Source organism: Haemaphysalis longicornis, unplaced genomic scaffold, assembly GCF_048455015.1.
Source record: "Haemaphysalis longicornis isolate Haplotype H1 unplaced genomic scaffold, Haemaphysalis longicornis Haplotype H1 scaffold_1, whole genome shotgun sequence".
In the NCBI taxonomy this organism is placed as follows: domain Eukaryota; kingdom Metazoa; phylum Arthropoda; class Arachnida; order Ixodida; family Ixodidae; genus Haemaphysalis; species Haemaphysalis longicornis.
Window position 1 is genome coordinate 337,611,256 of NW_027526203.1, and position 14,567 is coordinate 337,625,822.

At 50.6% G+C, this 14,567-nt stretch overlaps 1 protein-coding gene across 3 annotated transcripts; it reads left to right on the top strand.

Moving 5' to 3' along the window:
• Positions 1 to 9,668: 9,668 nt before the first annotated feature.
• LOC144152840 (uncharacterized) lies at positions 9,669 to 13,659 on the top strand. Of its 3 annotated transcripts, none has more exons than XM_077684326.1 (5): positions 9,669 to 9,953; positions 10,017 to 10,118; positions 12,445 to 12,676; positions 12,764 to 12,822; positions 13,080 to 13,659. In XM_077684326.1, the coding sequence occupies exons 2-5, from the start codon at positions 10,080 to 10,082 to the stop codon at positions 13,149 to 13,151; spliced, it is 402 nt and encodes a 133-aa protein (XP_077540452.1). In that variant the 5' UTR covers positions 9,669 to 9,953; positions 10,017 to 10,079; the 3' UTR covers positions 13,152 to 13,659. The 3 variants fall into 3 exon arrangements, with proteins under 3 accessions (XP_077540452.1, XP_077540461.1, XP_077540469.1); XM_077684335.1 differs by having other exon boundaries at positions 12,930 to 13,601; XM_077684343.1 differs by lacking the exon at positions 13,080 to 13,659 and having other exon boundaries at positions 12,445 to 12,523; positions 12,611 to 12,676; positions 12,764 to 12,923.
• Positions 13,660 to 14,567: the final 908 nt, after the last annotated feature.

Below are 14,567 nucleotides of genomic sequence, written 5' to 3' on the forward strand. Positions count from 1 at the left end.
TACGCCGCAGTGCCAGCCGCAGGATGGCACGAAGGCGGCAGCTGTCTTTCAACCAGCACACAGTAAGACAGCTACGCCGCAGTGCCAGCCGCAGGATGGCACGAAGGCGGCAGCTGTCTTTCAACCAGCACACAGTAAGACAGCTACGCCGCAGTGCCAGCCGCAGGATGGCACGAAGGCGGCAGCTGTCTTTCAACCAGCACACAGTAAGACAGCTACGCCGCAGTGCCAGCCGCAGGATGGCACGAAGGCGGCAGCTGTCTTTCAACCAGCACACAGTAAGACAGCTACGCCGCAGTGCCAGCCGCAGGATGGCACGAAGGCGGCAGCTGTCTTTCAACCAGCACACAGTAAGACAGCTACGCCGCAGTGCCAGCCGCAGGATGGCACGAAGGCGGCAGCTGTCTTTCAACCAGCACACAGTAAGACAGCTACGCCGCAGTGCCAGCCGCAGGATGGCACGAAGGCGGCAGCTGTCTTTCAACCAGCACACAGTAAGACAGCTACGCCGCAGTGCCAGCCGCAGGATGGCACGAAGGCGGCAGCTGTCTTTCAACCAGCACACAGTAAGACAGCTACGCCGCAGTGCCAGCCGCAGGATGGCACGAAGGCGGCAGCTGTCTTTCAACCAGCACACAGTAAGACAGCTACGCCGCAGTGCCAGCCGCAGGATGGCACGAAGGCGGCAGCTGTCTTTCAACCAGCACACAGTAAGACAGCTACGCCGCAGTGCCAGCCGCAGGATGGCACGAAGGCGGCAGCTGTCTTTCAACCAGCACACAGTAAGACAGCTACGCCGCAGTGCCAGCCGCAGGATGGCACGAAGGCGGCAGCTGTCTTTCAACCAGCACACAGTAAGACAGCTACGCCGCAGTGCCAGCCGCAGGATGGCACGAAGGCGGCAGCTGTCTTTCAACCAGCACACAGTAAGACAGCTACGCCGCAGTGCCAGCCGCAGGATGGCACGAAGGCGGCAGCTGTCTTTCAACCAGCACACAGTAAGACAGCTACGCTGCAGTGCCAGCCGCAGGATGGCACGAAGGCGGCAGCTGTCTTTCAACCAGCACACAGTAAGACAGCTACGCCGCAGTGCCAGCCGCAGGATGGCACGAAGGCGGCAGCTGTCTTTCAACCAGCACACAGTAAGACAGCTACGCCGCAGTGCCAGCCGCAGGATGGCACGAAGGCGGCAGCTGTCTTTCAACCAGCACACAGTAAGACAGCTACGCCTGTTGTTGTTGTTGTTGTTGTTGTTGTTGTTGTTCAGATATCGTAACCGGAATTGATTGATTGATTTTGGGGTTTAACGCGCCGACGCAACGCAGGCGATGAGGCGCGCCGTAGTGGAGGGCTCCGGATTAATTTTGACCACTTGGGAATCTTTATCGTGCGCCGAAATCTCGTACACACGGGCGTTTTTGCTTTTCGCCTCCATCAGAAAAGCGGCCGCCGCGGCCGGGAATCGAACCCGCGACCTCGTGCTCAGCAGCGCAACGCCTTAGCCACTGATCCACCGCGGCGGGTATAACCGGAATGCCGGCGTCCCCCGTCGTTGAACAGCTCCGTTGGCGACGAGGTCCTTCCGGAGCATCACCAGGGCAAGGGTCACCAGCTCGACATGAATGTGAGGAGCACCGTTCACCGTTCTTCGCTCTCCCGGTTGCAATCCAGAGGTCTGGCAGAGCAGCACCCACATGTGGTGGCGCTCGCACCTACCCCGCCCAGAAAACGAAGTGAGGACGGGTCCTACCACTTTTCAGACATCACGACACCCGCATCTTTGAACCAAGATAATGTGAGCCTTGGAATTCTGATGGAGCCCTGCAACAACTCCAAGGTGCCGGTGAATAACCACATTCCGCTTACCGCGACGGGTAACGTAAACTACCCCAGGAAGAGAATCTTGTGCCGACCAGATGGCAAAAAGACGACCGAGAACAACATCTTGGGACACTCATCCTCAAACGTTTATGAAAAATCCATTGAGGATCAGAAAATCGTTTCGGCTATAAATGATGAGGCCGAAGCCAGCGGCGAGGTAGCGTCAAAGGCCCGAACGAGAGATGAAAAGCATGACGAACATAAGGATACACCTGCTACAGACAAGGATGCTCTTGCGACAATTACCGATACCGACAACAAAAATCTTGAAGGCAAGCACGTGGAAAAAAACGGACTTACGCATAAATGAAAACGAGAACCAAATGACCATTAGAGGGAAGAATACCTTCAAACAAACGGACTGCATTGACAGCAGAACGCGCCGCTTAGAAACGCCGGAGAGGATCTTTCTGGAATGCGCAGTGAAGAATTCCTCGTCAATGGAAACAAGCTTTGCTCTAGCACTAACCAGAAAGAAAGAGAACCGAACCACGAGACATAACCAACGGGAAGAGACCTGCAACGGACTCTTCAGCCGTTCGTGGGTCAGCTGTCGAGACAGAGCCAGGGGCCCACGCAAACAGCTCGGTGGTGCACCTCTTTGCAGTGTGGCCGAGTGTAGAGACGTGAAACATCAAGCAAAAAGCTGAGACCAAGGTCACCGGCTAATCCACTACCAAACCGAGGAGGACGGCCGCCGAGTGGAAGCGAAGGAAGAAGCGGGGATCGCGTCATGGGGAGAACAAACATAACGTCTTGAGAATCGGACGTGGTGTTGTATATATATATATATATATATATAGTCCCCGTGTAGTCTGAGTGGCGCTGGCTACCACCCTCAAGCGTCAGATACAGTTGTAGTATATATAAATACCCCAGAAAGTGAAGCGGGACACAGTCGCCCACATAGCCGAATTGGTAAGGCATTCGAGATCTAATCGAAAGGCGTGGGTTCGGTCCCCACTCTGGGCGCGTGTTTTTCTTTCTTACGTAATTAATAATAATAAATAATAATGTAACGTCACTAACGGTAAAAAAATAGTAATATTCTAACCATTCCCCTATGCCTTCTTTGGCGTTGTAGACTGCCGGCATTTCTTCCTGTATACATATATATACATATATATATATACATACATACACATATACATATATATATATACATATATATATATACACACATACACATATACATACATATATATATATTATATATAGTGGGATTCTACATTTCACACACTAGTTATTTCCCACCACGCCGCCATCCGCGCTCAGCAAGCATGCATTGCGAGCGCCGGCTGCGGACGGGTCCGTTGTTTGCGGAGGCAGACAAAGGCAGGAGGCGGAAAGGGCAAAACACCAATGGCAGCATTTATTGCAAAGTGCAAATCAAATATTCTGCATACAGACTACTCGTAGGCCATAACGGTAACACTGGGAGCGAGGCATTAAACAACGCTAGAGATCGAGATGGTTCGACTCACCGATGGCATACCGGAGCAGCGGAGCGCTGCGCGTGCGAGCGCGGTTTCAGTCTTCAAGCTCGCCCGGACACGTCCCATTGTGGCGCGTTTCCCAGGTCCGGACTGGCCGCCGAAACGTCCGCGTGCCAACGCATCCCCAAGACAAGAGAGCGTCCTCTCATCATGCGACAACCCACCAGACCTCGCCATTTGGTGGCGCTAGTGCCGAGGAAGAACTGGTTCTCGGGTAAGGCAGAGGGGAAAAGGGTCAACGCCTCCACCCTGGCGACAACGAACAGTCCGGTCGCTGGCGCCCTCTCGTATGGTTCCCGTCGCGCGAGCGAGGCGCATTGTGCAACGCCAGCCGCGATGGGAAGCTAGCCAGAAAGGGGTACGCGTGAAAGTCGCGATCCCCACATCCCTCCCTCCTAAATTTCTTGCGTACGCCGGCGAGAGCTGACTACAGGACTAGAGGCGACGGAAAGTTCGTTCGTCGATTAAATCGTTAGTCACTGCATGGCGTTGCCTACGCCGGCTTCCGCTTGTCCAATGCCACCGCTGGCAGTGTTCCAGCAGGCGCGGTCATCACCCGCTGATGTCTGCAGGCAGGTAGATCCGTGAACAATCGCACCAGCCAGCCCAAGCAAGCGTTGCTCAGGTGGCGGTGCATCCGTGATGGCCCGTGGCCGCAAAGTGGCCAGAGACTGCCGACTCCCTCGGCCAGGCTGCACCACGCCGCTTCAGCAGGCTCGCCAGCTGCAGACGACCCGTCGTCCGGAGCAGTAGTCAGCAGCATAAACACGCTCCATCATGTGGTCCAAGCCTGGGTGGCTCAGCTGCACAAAGAAACTCCCCGCACCTTCAGTGTTGGGCAGAAAAATAGCTCTCCGAACGCACCGCCTTCGTGGCGCGATACTAATGACAACTGCCAGGTTGTCAGCATTGTCATCGCTCTGTTAATGTCAACAAAGCCTAATAAATTGTCCAAACCCTACAATGTATAGGGTGGGAAAAAACGGGACCGCGTAGCCCCGTAGGAGAAGGGCACGTGCGCAGGTCGCTATTTATAAAGCCGGTCGTGCTCGGCACACCGCGCACTCCGGCGCCGCTAGAGCCATCTTATTGGCCGGCGAGTCCAATGCCGTGCGTGCGATGCTTTTACTTTTTTTTATTACTGCGTGCTCGATTCGAAGACGTTTGTTGTGTACTTTCGGCGTTGAGAGGCCGCGATATGGATTTACGCGAACTTCAGTAGTGTGAGAGCAGTCTGGAAAAACTAACCTGACCTGGGCAATGGTCGTGCTTGCGCGAGAAACGCGCAGCGCCCCGCGTCGTATGTTGCACCTGGGCGTCAATATTTGTGTAAAGCACGAAGCTACATAACAAGCTGCCAGCCGGCGCCCGCGCGACTGCACAAAGGCAATCGTAGGTAAAAACTTTCAGCAGCTTATTTTAAGCAACGTACGTACATACCGCGGTTTGCTTGTGCATGTTTACGCCATTTGTTTAGATACTTATTTATCATCGCTAGGTAGCTACTCCAGGATACTGATTATTAAAACCAAACAAGTCACGGATCTCGTTACGGGCGAACGGATCCGATAGTACGGTGAAGCTAGAATGTCTAGTTCATATCGTAGCATCGCCCCCGCTCCCCCGCCGACCTCCCGCTTGTCATATTCGACCCGCAGCCGTAGGACACCGCGGGACGCTGCCGCTTCCCATCATTTATTTAGCCTCCGCAGGAATTTAGATCAAGGGTAATAATATAGTTTTAAACCTACAATTTCCTTACCCACCAGCGCTTGCGCAAGTTTATTCAGCTTAGATTTGAAGTGACTCCAGTTTGCCAACTGTAGTGAAGCAATATTCAGTCAACTGGGGCGGGTGGATCGCCATATCCCCCCCTTAACAAGTACCCATCTTCCAGCCTCTCCCTCACACAAACCCCTAACAACTCCACAATTCCGTAAATATTTTAAAATGACTGCAAGCCAAGCAGCCTCACCAAGAAATGAGCATTACTAAGCTCTAGGAATACCCATGTACGCTCCAAACGAAAAATATGACGCGTTGGGTGCGCGCAACACTTTCGAATAACAAATCAAGGTGCAAGCCGTGCAACACACTGCGCACCTGGAGCACCTCACCAAGATAACCGCGAGCAGAAACCTATTAGACAGCCTGCGCATTTTACATGAGAAGACCGCCGGCGATAAGATCTCCACCCCTGCGGAGAGAGCTGCGAGTCCAGGAACTCGAGGAAATCTGCACGTTGTTTGTATTGACACAGCCACGTGGAGCTATGGTTACAGCCGCCACCGACTGCTCGAGCAAAGTTCTTGACCCCTGCTCCACCCAAACCAAACACCCGAAGGAGGACGAAGAACTGGCCTTTGCCCTAGCCCTATATAGCAGCTACCCAAGTGCGGAAAATGATTAGCGATTCCCATCAAGCGATCTGCAAAAGGAAGAATTTCCAGCGGAAGGCGCAGGATCTTTACCCGCCACGAGGCGAACCAAAACACCAGACCCCCGAACATGTGGCACTGCAAGGCAACGAACGGGCCAACGAGGCTGCTCGAGATCTCGCCCACCGAGGGCCCAGCGCACATTCCACAGACAACTCGAAGGATCGCGTCTATTCGCCGCGAGCTCGACATGTAGGTAACGACAGCGTAGCGCTGCTAGTGTGGATGCTCCGCTGAGCGGCCCGTAAGAATGCGCACTGTGGGCGCGCTTCGTGCCGTTTTTCCCCCGTATGTGCGCACGAAAGGTGCAAAAAAGAGTGGTATAATGTAGTTCGGTTCCTCAACGTTCAATGTATAGCATGGAAGCGGCAGTCAGTTTTCATTACTACGCCAAAAAAAAAGCGACGACTCATCGGGAACCTCAGAATGGCCGTAATGGTGACAATGAACTTGTACGCTGTGGCTCGTAGCAAGCTCGATCTTTCCAGAATATGGATTTGAGCCTTAAATAAAAGCATAAATAGAAACAAATCAGGAAGCCACGATCTCTGAAATTCAGTTTACAACGGCAATCTCAATCGCTTTCACTGGTAGCATGACGCATTCTTGCATTTGTGGGATGCCCTGAAATGGTAACACTACTTAACTGCCCCGAAATTCTTTCCAAGAGCTTACGATATTTTTTGTGTTCAAAAGGCAACATAAAATTACTGAATTTTAATCAGTCGTTAAAATTTCATTTAAAAGACCCGTTAGAGCGGCTACATTTATATGAAATTTTAACGACTCTGAAGAAAGGTTTGATGAATAACGGTTTCGGATCACTTATTTACGGCTTTCGTCGCAAGTGAACTTGCGAATTGAATTGCCAACGCACGCAGTACAATCAACATTTCATGTTTAGCTAGGTTTTCGCAAAGTGACAAGCAGGTTTACAGTTTGCAAACCAAGCTTCTGGGACCTCACAGTGAGCACAAATTTTCTGTTACGGCTGCTGTGCTTACCATTTGCGTTCCTTTTAAAATCTAACAGGTGCCTGCAACAGCGAGATGTGTTTGAATTCTTGCGTATAAGGTCGCTTACGAACCCTAAAGATGGCAATAAATGAAGTTGCGCTGTTGCAGATGTAGTAATACATTTCCTTTTTATTTCTCGTTGCGAATCAGCGCAGCGGGTTCCCGGTAACTACTTTGTTTTGTAAACTGAATATCGCTTTTTTCGTGGCATTTAATTCTTGAGGATTGGTTAAAAAATGAAATTCTGTGCATTTAGTTTTTTTTTCGGGAAGGGGGGGGGGGTCCTGCCAACGTTGCAGGAGCAGCGAGAAGAGAACGCGTGTAACGCGAAAACTATAGTTATCAGTATTACTTACAATCGCAACTACACTAGGCGTCGTGTTCTGTAGCGGTGAAAAAGCAGTACGTATTTTCAAAACTGATTAACCCCCCTTTGGTCCGGGATTGTCCAGGAATTGTGGCTCGCCTTTTTCAAAATTGTATTGAAAGCAAGCATTGTGGGAAAAAATTTAAAAAAAAACAGCGAGTCATGGCACACACCCCTCACACATCTGGGCAACAACGCGCATTATATTACGCGTTCTCTCCTCTTTCTTTAAACTTACGTCCACCTTAAGAGGTTAAGACGTGACCATATTATGCATTTGGTTATGCTGAGTGAGACATTTCTGGACAAGGTGATTCATGTCGGATTTGAAAATGATATATATGAAAATGACACACGAAATGCCACATTTTGGTGGAATACAGAAGCGCTCAAAAAACAAGGACGAAGGAAGAAGTTTCTTCCTTCGTCCTTGTTTCTTCCTTCGAAGAAAAACAAGGACGAAGGAAGAAGGAGCGCTTCTGTATTTCACCAAAATGAACACATACCAACTAGCCCAACTTTCCGTTCTTCTGAAATGCCACATGACAGACGCAAACTCACAACTGCTTAATTTTACCGAGAAATCCCTCTTAAATACTCTTGCGCATCCATAGAAACGTATTTTAAATAATACGTAAAATTAGCAACTCGATACAGTTGAATAAATGTTTATTCCTTCTCCTCAGTATAAACAACGACTGTCCAAAAATGGTATTTATTTTAGGAAAGGTACGGGAAGGACACTATCACACATGGGCGATAGCGCACGGGTCATGTGCAGCGTAAATGTTTTTGTTTGTTTCTTCTTTCTATAAGGACACAGCGCAATTTTACAAGGGTGTGGAATTTGCACGCGTATGCACAGGTCTTGTCTCTTCTTACACGTTTCGCGTACTAAACTTTTATCCTTTAAATAATCACCACGCCACCTTCAAAAAGCACTTTTAGACGTTCCCGAAACGGCAGACGACTGCACTCAACAATAAGAACAGTGCAATGTGTGGAAGCAATGTTTATAACAAGTTTCACACTCAAGCTGTGACCAGGGCGAAGATGTTTCGTGGAATTAAACCAGCGCATTAACCCGCAACGGCCGCTGATTATTGCGTTTCTAGAGGAAATGCGCAAGCAGAGGTAACTAAGTCATTGCTTACTGCCAAATGAGCACCCATATTGGCTGTTTTGTCGTGTGCAGCACGCGTCTTGCGCCGCACGCAATAAGAAAAAGCAGACGACGCGAGAGCGCCATCCACACTAGGAGCGGTTCGTCCCGCCGCCGCCAGGGGCCGACTGTGTTCGCGCTCGGGGCGAATACTTGCCGGGACGTGCTTGTTCACTACAAAGGGGAAAGACGAAGCCACCCGGCTGCTGACCCGTCGCTCACCAAGAAGCAAGAAGTGGCGTGTAGACGTATTTAGATGATACTCGGCTCCAAGTATTACGTGGGCTGGAGTTGGCGATTTTCACAGTGACTAGCTAGGTTGTCCCTTTCCCCAGCCAATCTAACCGGAAGGGGGGAGGGGGCTACTGAAGGGAATTGCACCTCCCTTCTTCCCCCATCTCGGACTCCGGCAAAATAAAATTGTTCACTCACTCACTCCAGCAAAGAGTTCAGTGTATTACCCAAACGTGATGTCTCGTTGTCGGCAACAACGAACCTAGATTAAAGCAACGCAAAAGCGAACGCTTGTCTGGTTGCCCAACGGCGGACGCCTAATAATATGTTGGCCAACGGCGGACGCTCTCCAGGAGCTGTGCTGTTCATTTTATTTATGTTGTACATTAGTTGCACGGCTAAATTGTGCTGCAGAGCAGCTTGAAATTCTAAAGAGAGGAAGTTTTGTTTATAGTTGGCGGCAGAGTTGATATATCGATAATATTTAATACAAACTAAGTAATATGCCAAATATTTACTAAGTCTACCCATAACTGCCTGTATTAAACCCTGAAAGGATGTGAAACGAGAAGTCTGTTACACTGACGTCGACACGCGCTTCTGTTTGTTGCTTATGGGCGCCGAGCGTATCACGGTTAGATCGTTTTAATAAACATTAGTCTTTGCAGTAAAGCGATCAAAATACCCGCTTTACGTGATCCCGGGCACACACACGCAAACAAAAAAAATTGTGATGAAGTACTGCAAACATGTTCGACATGGCATCGTTTAACCACCGTTGACCACGCTACCTCTCGAAGCGAATTTCAGCTCCACTGCGGCCTTAAAATCCGCCAATTTAAGCCAGATCGCTTAAAGTGGTCCTATGCAACATCTTTTCCATTTAAAGTATATTACGGAAAAGAACGTACAACGCGCTACAACGGAAAATTCACCGAGCCGCCGTAGGCGCCCATGCGCCGCAGAGCAAACGCCCAAGCCAGCAAACCGGCCAGCTACGAGAGGGCGCTGCGCACGCAAGATGGCAAGACTGACATGGCGTCGGGATTGTGAGTACTACGTATAAGGGGAGAAACGGCTGGAAACGCTGATTGGTTAACAGAAATCAACGCTCAAGAAGGCGATCCGTCTCCCTAGGCGACCCAGGGTGCCTAGGGAACCAAAAAAGGTCCCCAGAAAGGTCCCTGGCCGTACGGCGGCGCCACCGCGCTGCGGCCGCGGCCGACCGGCCGAGCCTGCCGGTTCATTCATTCGGCTCCGGTGCTTGCGGCGGGCGGGTGCACGACGTGCGAAAATTGCTTTGTCATCGCCCGTCGGAACGAAATCGTGGTTCTGCAGGAAACGCACAACAATCTCAAGGTAAGCAGTACATATTCCCGGCAAAAGGGTTTTGCCCCCTTTCTTATTTTTTATTTTTTCCAGCTGCAGCAGGTGCACGACGTGCTGCTCGCCAGTGCCCCTTTTTTGGCGCGAAAGCCCATCGGAATGAAATTATGGTTCTGCCGGAAACGCAACAATCTCCAGGTAAGCAGTACATATTCCCGTCGAAAGGGTTTTGCTTTCATGTGTTTTGCCTTTTTTTTTTTTTTTTTTCAGCTGCAGCAAAGGCTCCCTTGACGTCTAATGTAAGAATGGTCTTCGGGGTGGTGCGGCTGAGGTGGTCAAGCACCTCTTCCTTGATCTGGATGAGCACATCTTGCGTGGAAAGGTGTTGGCGAAAACCAAACATGGTAAGAGGGTAGAGGTTCTGCTTTTCTAAGTGATCGGATAGGCGTTGATGTATCAGGTGTTCAAGAAGCTTTACGAGGCAAGAGGTCAGAGAGATTGGGCGGAGAGTGGTGGGGGTGAGGGGTTTGTTCGGCTTCGGGATGAGGGTGATGTCCGAATGTCGCCAATCTGCCGGGAGGGTTCCTGCTTGCCAGTGAGCATTGAAGAGAGTGAGGAGTTCCTGCAGGGTCTCCTCATACTAGATAACTTAAACACCACGGGATGTGGACTGCGAACTTTTCAATTCGTCAGTGCCTTCTTGCGAGACAGAACAGCAACTCTCCGCCTGGGCCCCCTCACCTCAACTTGTTTCCCCACCCCGGCCAAAGGTACACCCCAGGGTTCGGTTATTTCACCTTTACTCTTTAACATCGCCATGCTCCACCTCCCGGCCAAGCTGCAAGAAATTCCTGGAATTCACCACGCGTTCTATGCTGATGATCTCACCATTTGGACAACCCGGGGCTCTAGCGGTGAGCAGCAAGACAGCCTACAGCAAGCTATTGACACAACAATGGAATATCTCCAACCTAGAGGACTAACATGCGAACCTACTAAATCTGGTCTTCTCGTTCTTCGTGCTCGCACTAGGGGAAGGAAAGCTAACACAACTCCCGATCCCCAGGTCAGCATATCCGGTGCTTCCATCCCACAAGTTCCCACGCTTCGCATCTTGGGAGTTCCATTCCATCAAGACGGATCCGGGTCAGCTCTCCTACCACAGCTACACAAGACAGTCTCCCAGCTGACGCATCTCATTCGCCGTATCCGGGGCTCCTCATATGGACTGCGAGAGTCAGACACATGTCACCTCGTACAAGCCTTGCTCACCAGCCGTATCACTTATGGGACCCCCTTCGTCAATCTGAAACCCCAAGAGACTAGCAAGTTGGACGCCCTCATAAGAAAGACGTACAAATCAGCCCTCAGCCTGCCTACTTACACCGCGAACGAACGACTCATGAAACTTGGCCTCCACAACACCCTGAATGAACTTATCGAAGCCCAGCGCGTATCTCAGCTGCAAAGACTTGCCCTCACCCCCACAGGCCGTCAGGTCCTTCATAATATAGGCCGAACCCCGCCCCCTGCTCGTCTTAACCTACAGCGCATCCCCCTTTCCATTCGGCAACAACTCAGAACAGCGCCCATACCCAGGCACATGCACCCCATTTACAACCGGGCGCGAAGAGAAGCTCGAGTACGCCACCTCGAGAAGCGTTACGGCAATGACCCGCAGACCCGTTACACGGACGTTGCGCATCCCTCCCCCAATTCTCCGGCTACGCTTGTCACCCTGGACAATTCTGGCAACACCCTTACTGCGGCAACTTACCGAAATATGCCTACACCCGAAGCCGAAGCCCTGGCCATCGCCCATGCCATTACTACACATCGAAGTCAGCCTTATCTCACCATCATTAGCGATTCACAGCAAGCCTGCCGCCTTTACCAGGCCGGTCTCGCCCCACAGCAAGCCTTACCCATGCTACGCTACCTACCTCCGGACCTAGAAGTGACCATTGTATGGACTCCTGGCCATGCCGGCCTGGTTGGGAATGAAGCGGCTCATGCCGCAGCCCGCGATCTGCACTACCGGGCACTCCCAACTTCAAGGACCGACACTGGTTGCTACCCTCCCACCACTGAAGACACGCTCCCTGCCCTTGATTCCACCTTCAGCGCCATACTGTCCCACTACAGGCACACACGAAGAATATACCCCCCGCCCCACCCCTCCCTCCCAACACACCACGCCACGCTTTATCGCCGCCTGCAAACTGAAACGTTCTATAATCACCCCATCCTACACCACATCTCGCCGTCCCTTTTCCCCTACAACTGCCCGCACTGTCACATACCTCTCACGACTTACCACCTTGTTTTCTCTTGTCCTCACCACCCTAACTCCATCCCATCCACCAACCCTGAGCAGTGGGAGTCCGAGCTGACCAGCTCAGCACCAGAGCGACAGCAAGCCCTGGTGCAACGAGCTCTGGACGCAGCTCGGACTTGCGGCCTCCTGGACTTGGGAGGCTGAGCACATCGTGGTGTGCACAATAAACGTTTATTCCTCCCTCAGCTGCAGCAAAACGTGCCACCCCTGGCCATGGCACGCCGTGATGGTTTTCGCGCGCTGAGCCTGAGACGCAAGGACGGAGGTAAAGTAAAGCCTGCGCAGCAGCGATCTGCTAAAAAATGGACGTTGCGCGTGAAGCTGGTGGCCGTTATCTTTTGTTCTTTTCAAGGTGCAGCACGTGGCGTTCCATCGGCGGCTGCAGGGGACCGCAAGAATCTAAAAACCAAGTACGGAGGTAAAGTAAAGCCTGCGCAGCAACGATCTGCTTAAAAATGGACGTTGTGCGTGGACCTGGTGGCGGTGATCTTTTGTTCTTTTCCAGGTGTAGCACGTGGCGTTCCATCGGCGGCCTCAGGGGACCGCAAAAATCTAAAAACCAAGGTAAGGCACGCTATGCTGCTGCAAACTGACCATGGCATTGTGAACGACGTTTTTTTTTTTTTTTTTTTTGCGTGGAGCTGGTGGCGGTGATAATTCTTCTTTTCAAGGTATAGCACGTGGCGTCCCCCGAGCAGCCCCAGCAAAGGACCGCAAAAATCCGAAAACCAAGTTAAGCCACACAGCAGCCCGCGCTGCTGGAAACTCTCCTGTGTGTACACAATATTGTTTTTGTTTTATTGCTTTCCTTCCCTTTCAAGGTGCCACCTGGAGTACGGCTATCACCCCAGCAACTGGTATTACGCGCAACAAAATTCTGGAAAGCAGGCTGAAAACTGGCGATTTAGGCAAAGTGGCACTTTTGTTTGGCGTGACCACAGAAAATTCTGCCGTGTCGTTGTCCAGCGTGGCAAAATTTGAACCTGAAGAAAATCTGCAACAATTTCAAGCTAGGTAGCAGGCAGATAAAAGCCGGTGATTTACGTAAAGTGGCACCTCCTTTTGACGCGTTCACAGAACAAAAATTTGCTTTGTTTTTGTCCGTCGAGTAAAAATAATTGCGTATCACGAGAATTGGCTTGATAAGAGTCGGAATGAATTTTTGTGTTTGCTTGTTTGGTGTACTTGAGAACAATAAATCTGTCAAGTGCTTATCTGTGGTCTTTCCTTCGTGGTATGATGAGCCCCACTGGACGTTTATATGTTCCACATATAATTATGACCATCAAAAGAGGCAGTTCACTCCCACAAGAACTTATGAGCTGCTGCAATGCTTTTTTTTTTTTTGCCTAATTTAATCTTATCAACAAACTAGCTATTGCGCTTCCGTTTCTATCCCATAGCCCCTGGCCAGCTCTATATGGGATAAACATGTCAGGGAAAAATAATACCAGCTGCACTTTATTCTGGCACAGAAGAATGGAGGCAGGCATGCTGTTATCGTGTGAACTTCATGCTAGCATTATGGCAGAGCTATCAAATGAAACCAGATGCCCCACTGCAATAATGCAATCACTTGGTGGCTTGCAACTTCACCTAGTCCCTGTGGTGTCCCGAACAGAGCACAAAAACGTAGCTGGCAAGCCCCCCCCCCCCTTTTATTTAAATTCTTTTCTTGTTTAATAAGAGGTTGTCATTGAACATGTCGAACCTAAAACATCTTGGTGCACACAACCTAGCGGTACTTCAGTCGCAACACGTACCTGATCGTGCAAAGTGCATGCCACACAAGCTCATAGCATGTGGTTGTTGCATTGACGACTTAAACACAAATCCTTGGAGTTAATTTAGCCATCTGTGATGAATGCAGAATTGGCAATGTTTCATAGCACTGTTTGACATGAAATTTGCAAGCTTCGTGTTATAACGAGTCTTTTTGGGAAGCTTGCCATTAAATGACCTGCCATCAGATACAAAGATGCATGACTGAGTATGCTAATAACTGCAGAGGAGCATTTCTAGCCAAAATGCTTGCATCTGCCCCTATAACCTCACACCTCTTTTTGTTGTCATTAGTTTTTAACACTGAGTAGTAGACACCCTCCTTCATGTGTTGTGTTTTCATTCCTGCTGGCACATTGCCAGGCACTGTGCCCCAACAAGGGCAGATTAATGTTATCTTGCACACTCCGAAAAGGCCAACCTGGCACATTTACTGGTTCCACTGTCCAAATGCGATAAGAAGTGAATGCTAAGCATCAATGGAAATTTACCCGCCGCAGTGGCTAAGGCGTTGCGCAGCTGAGCAC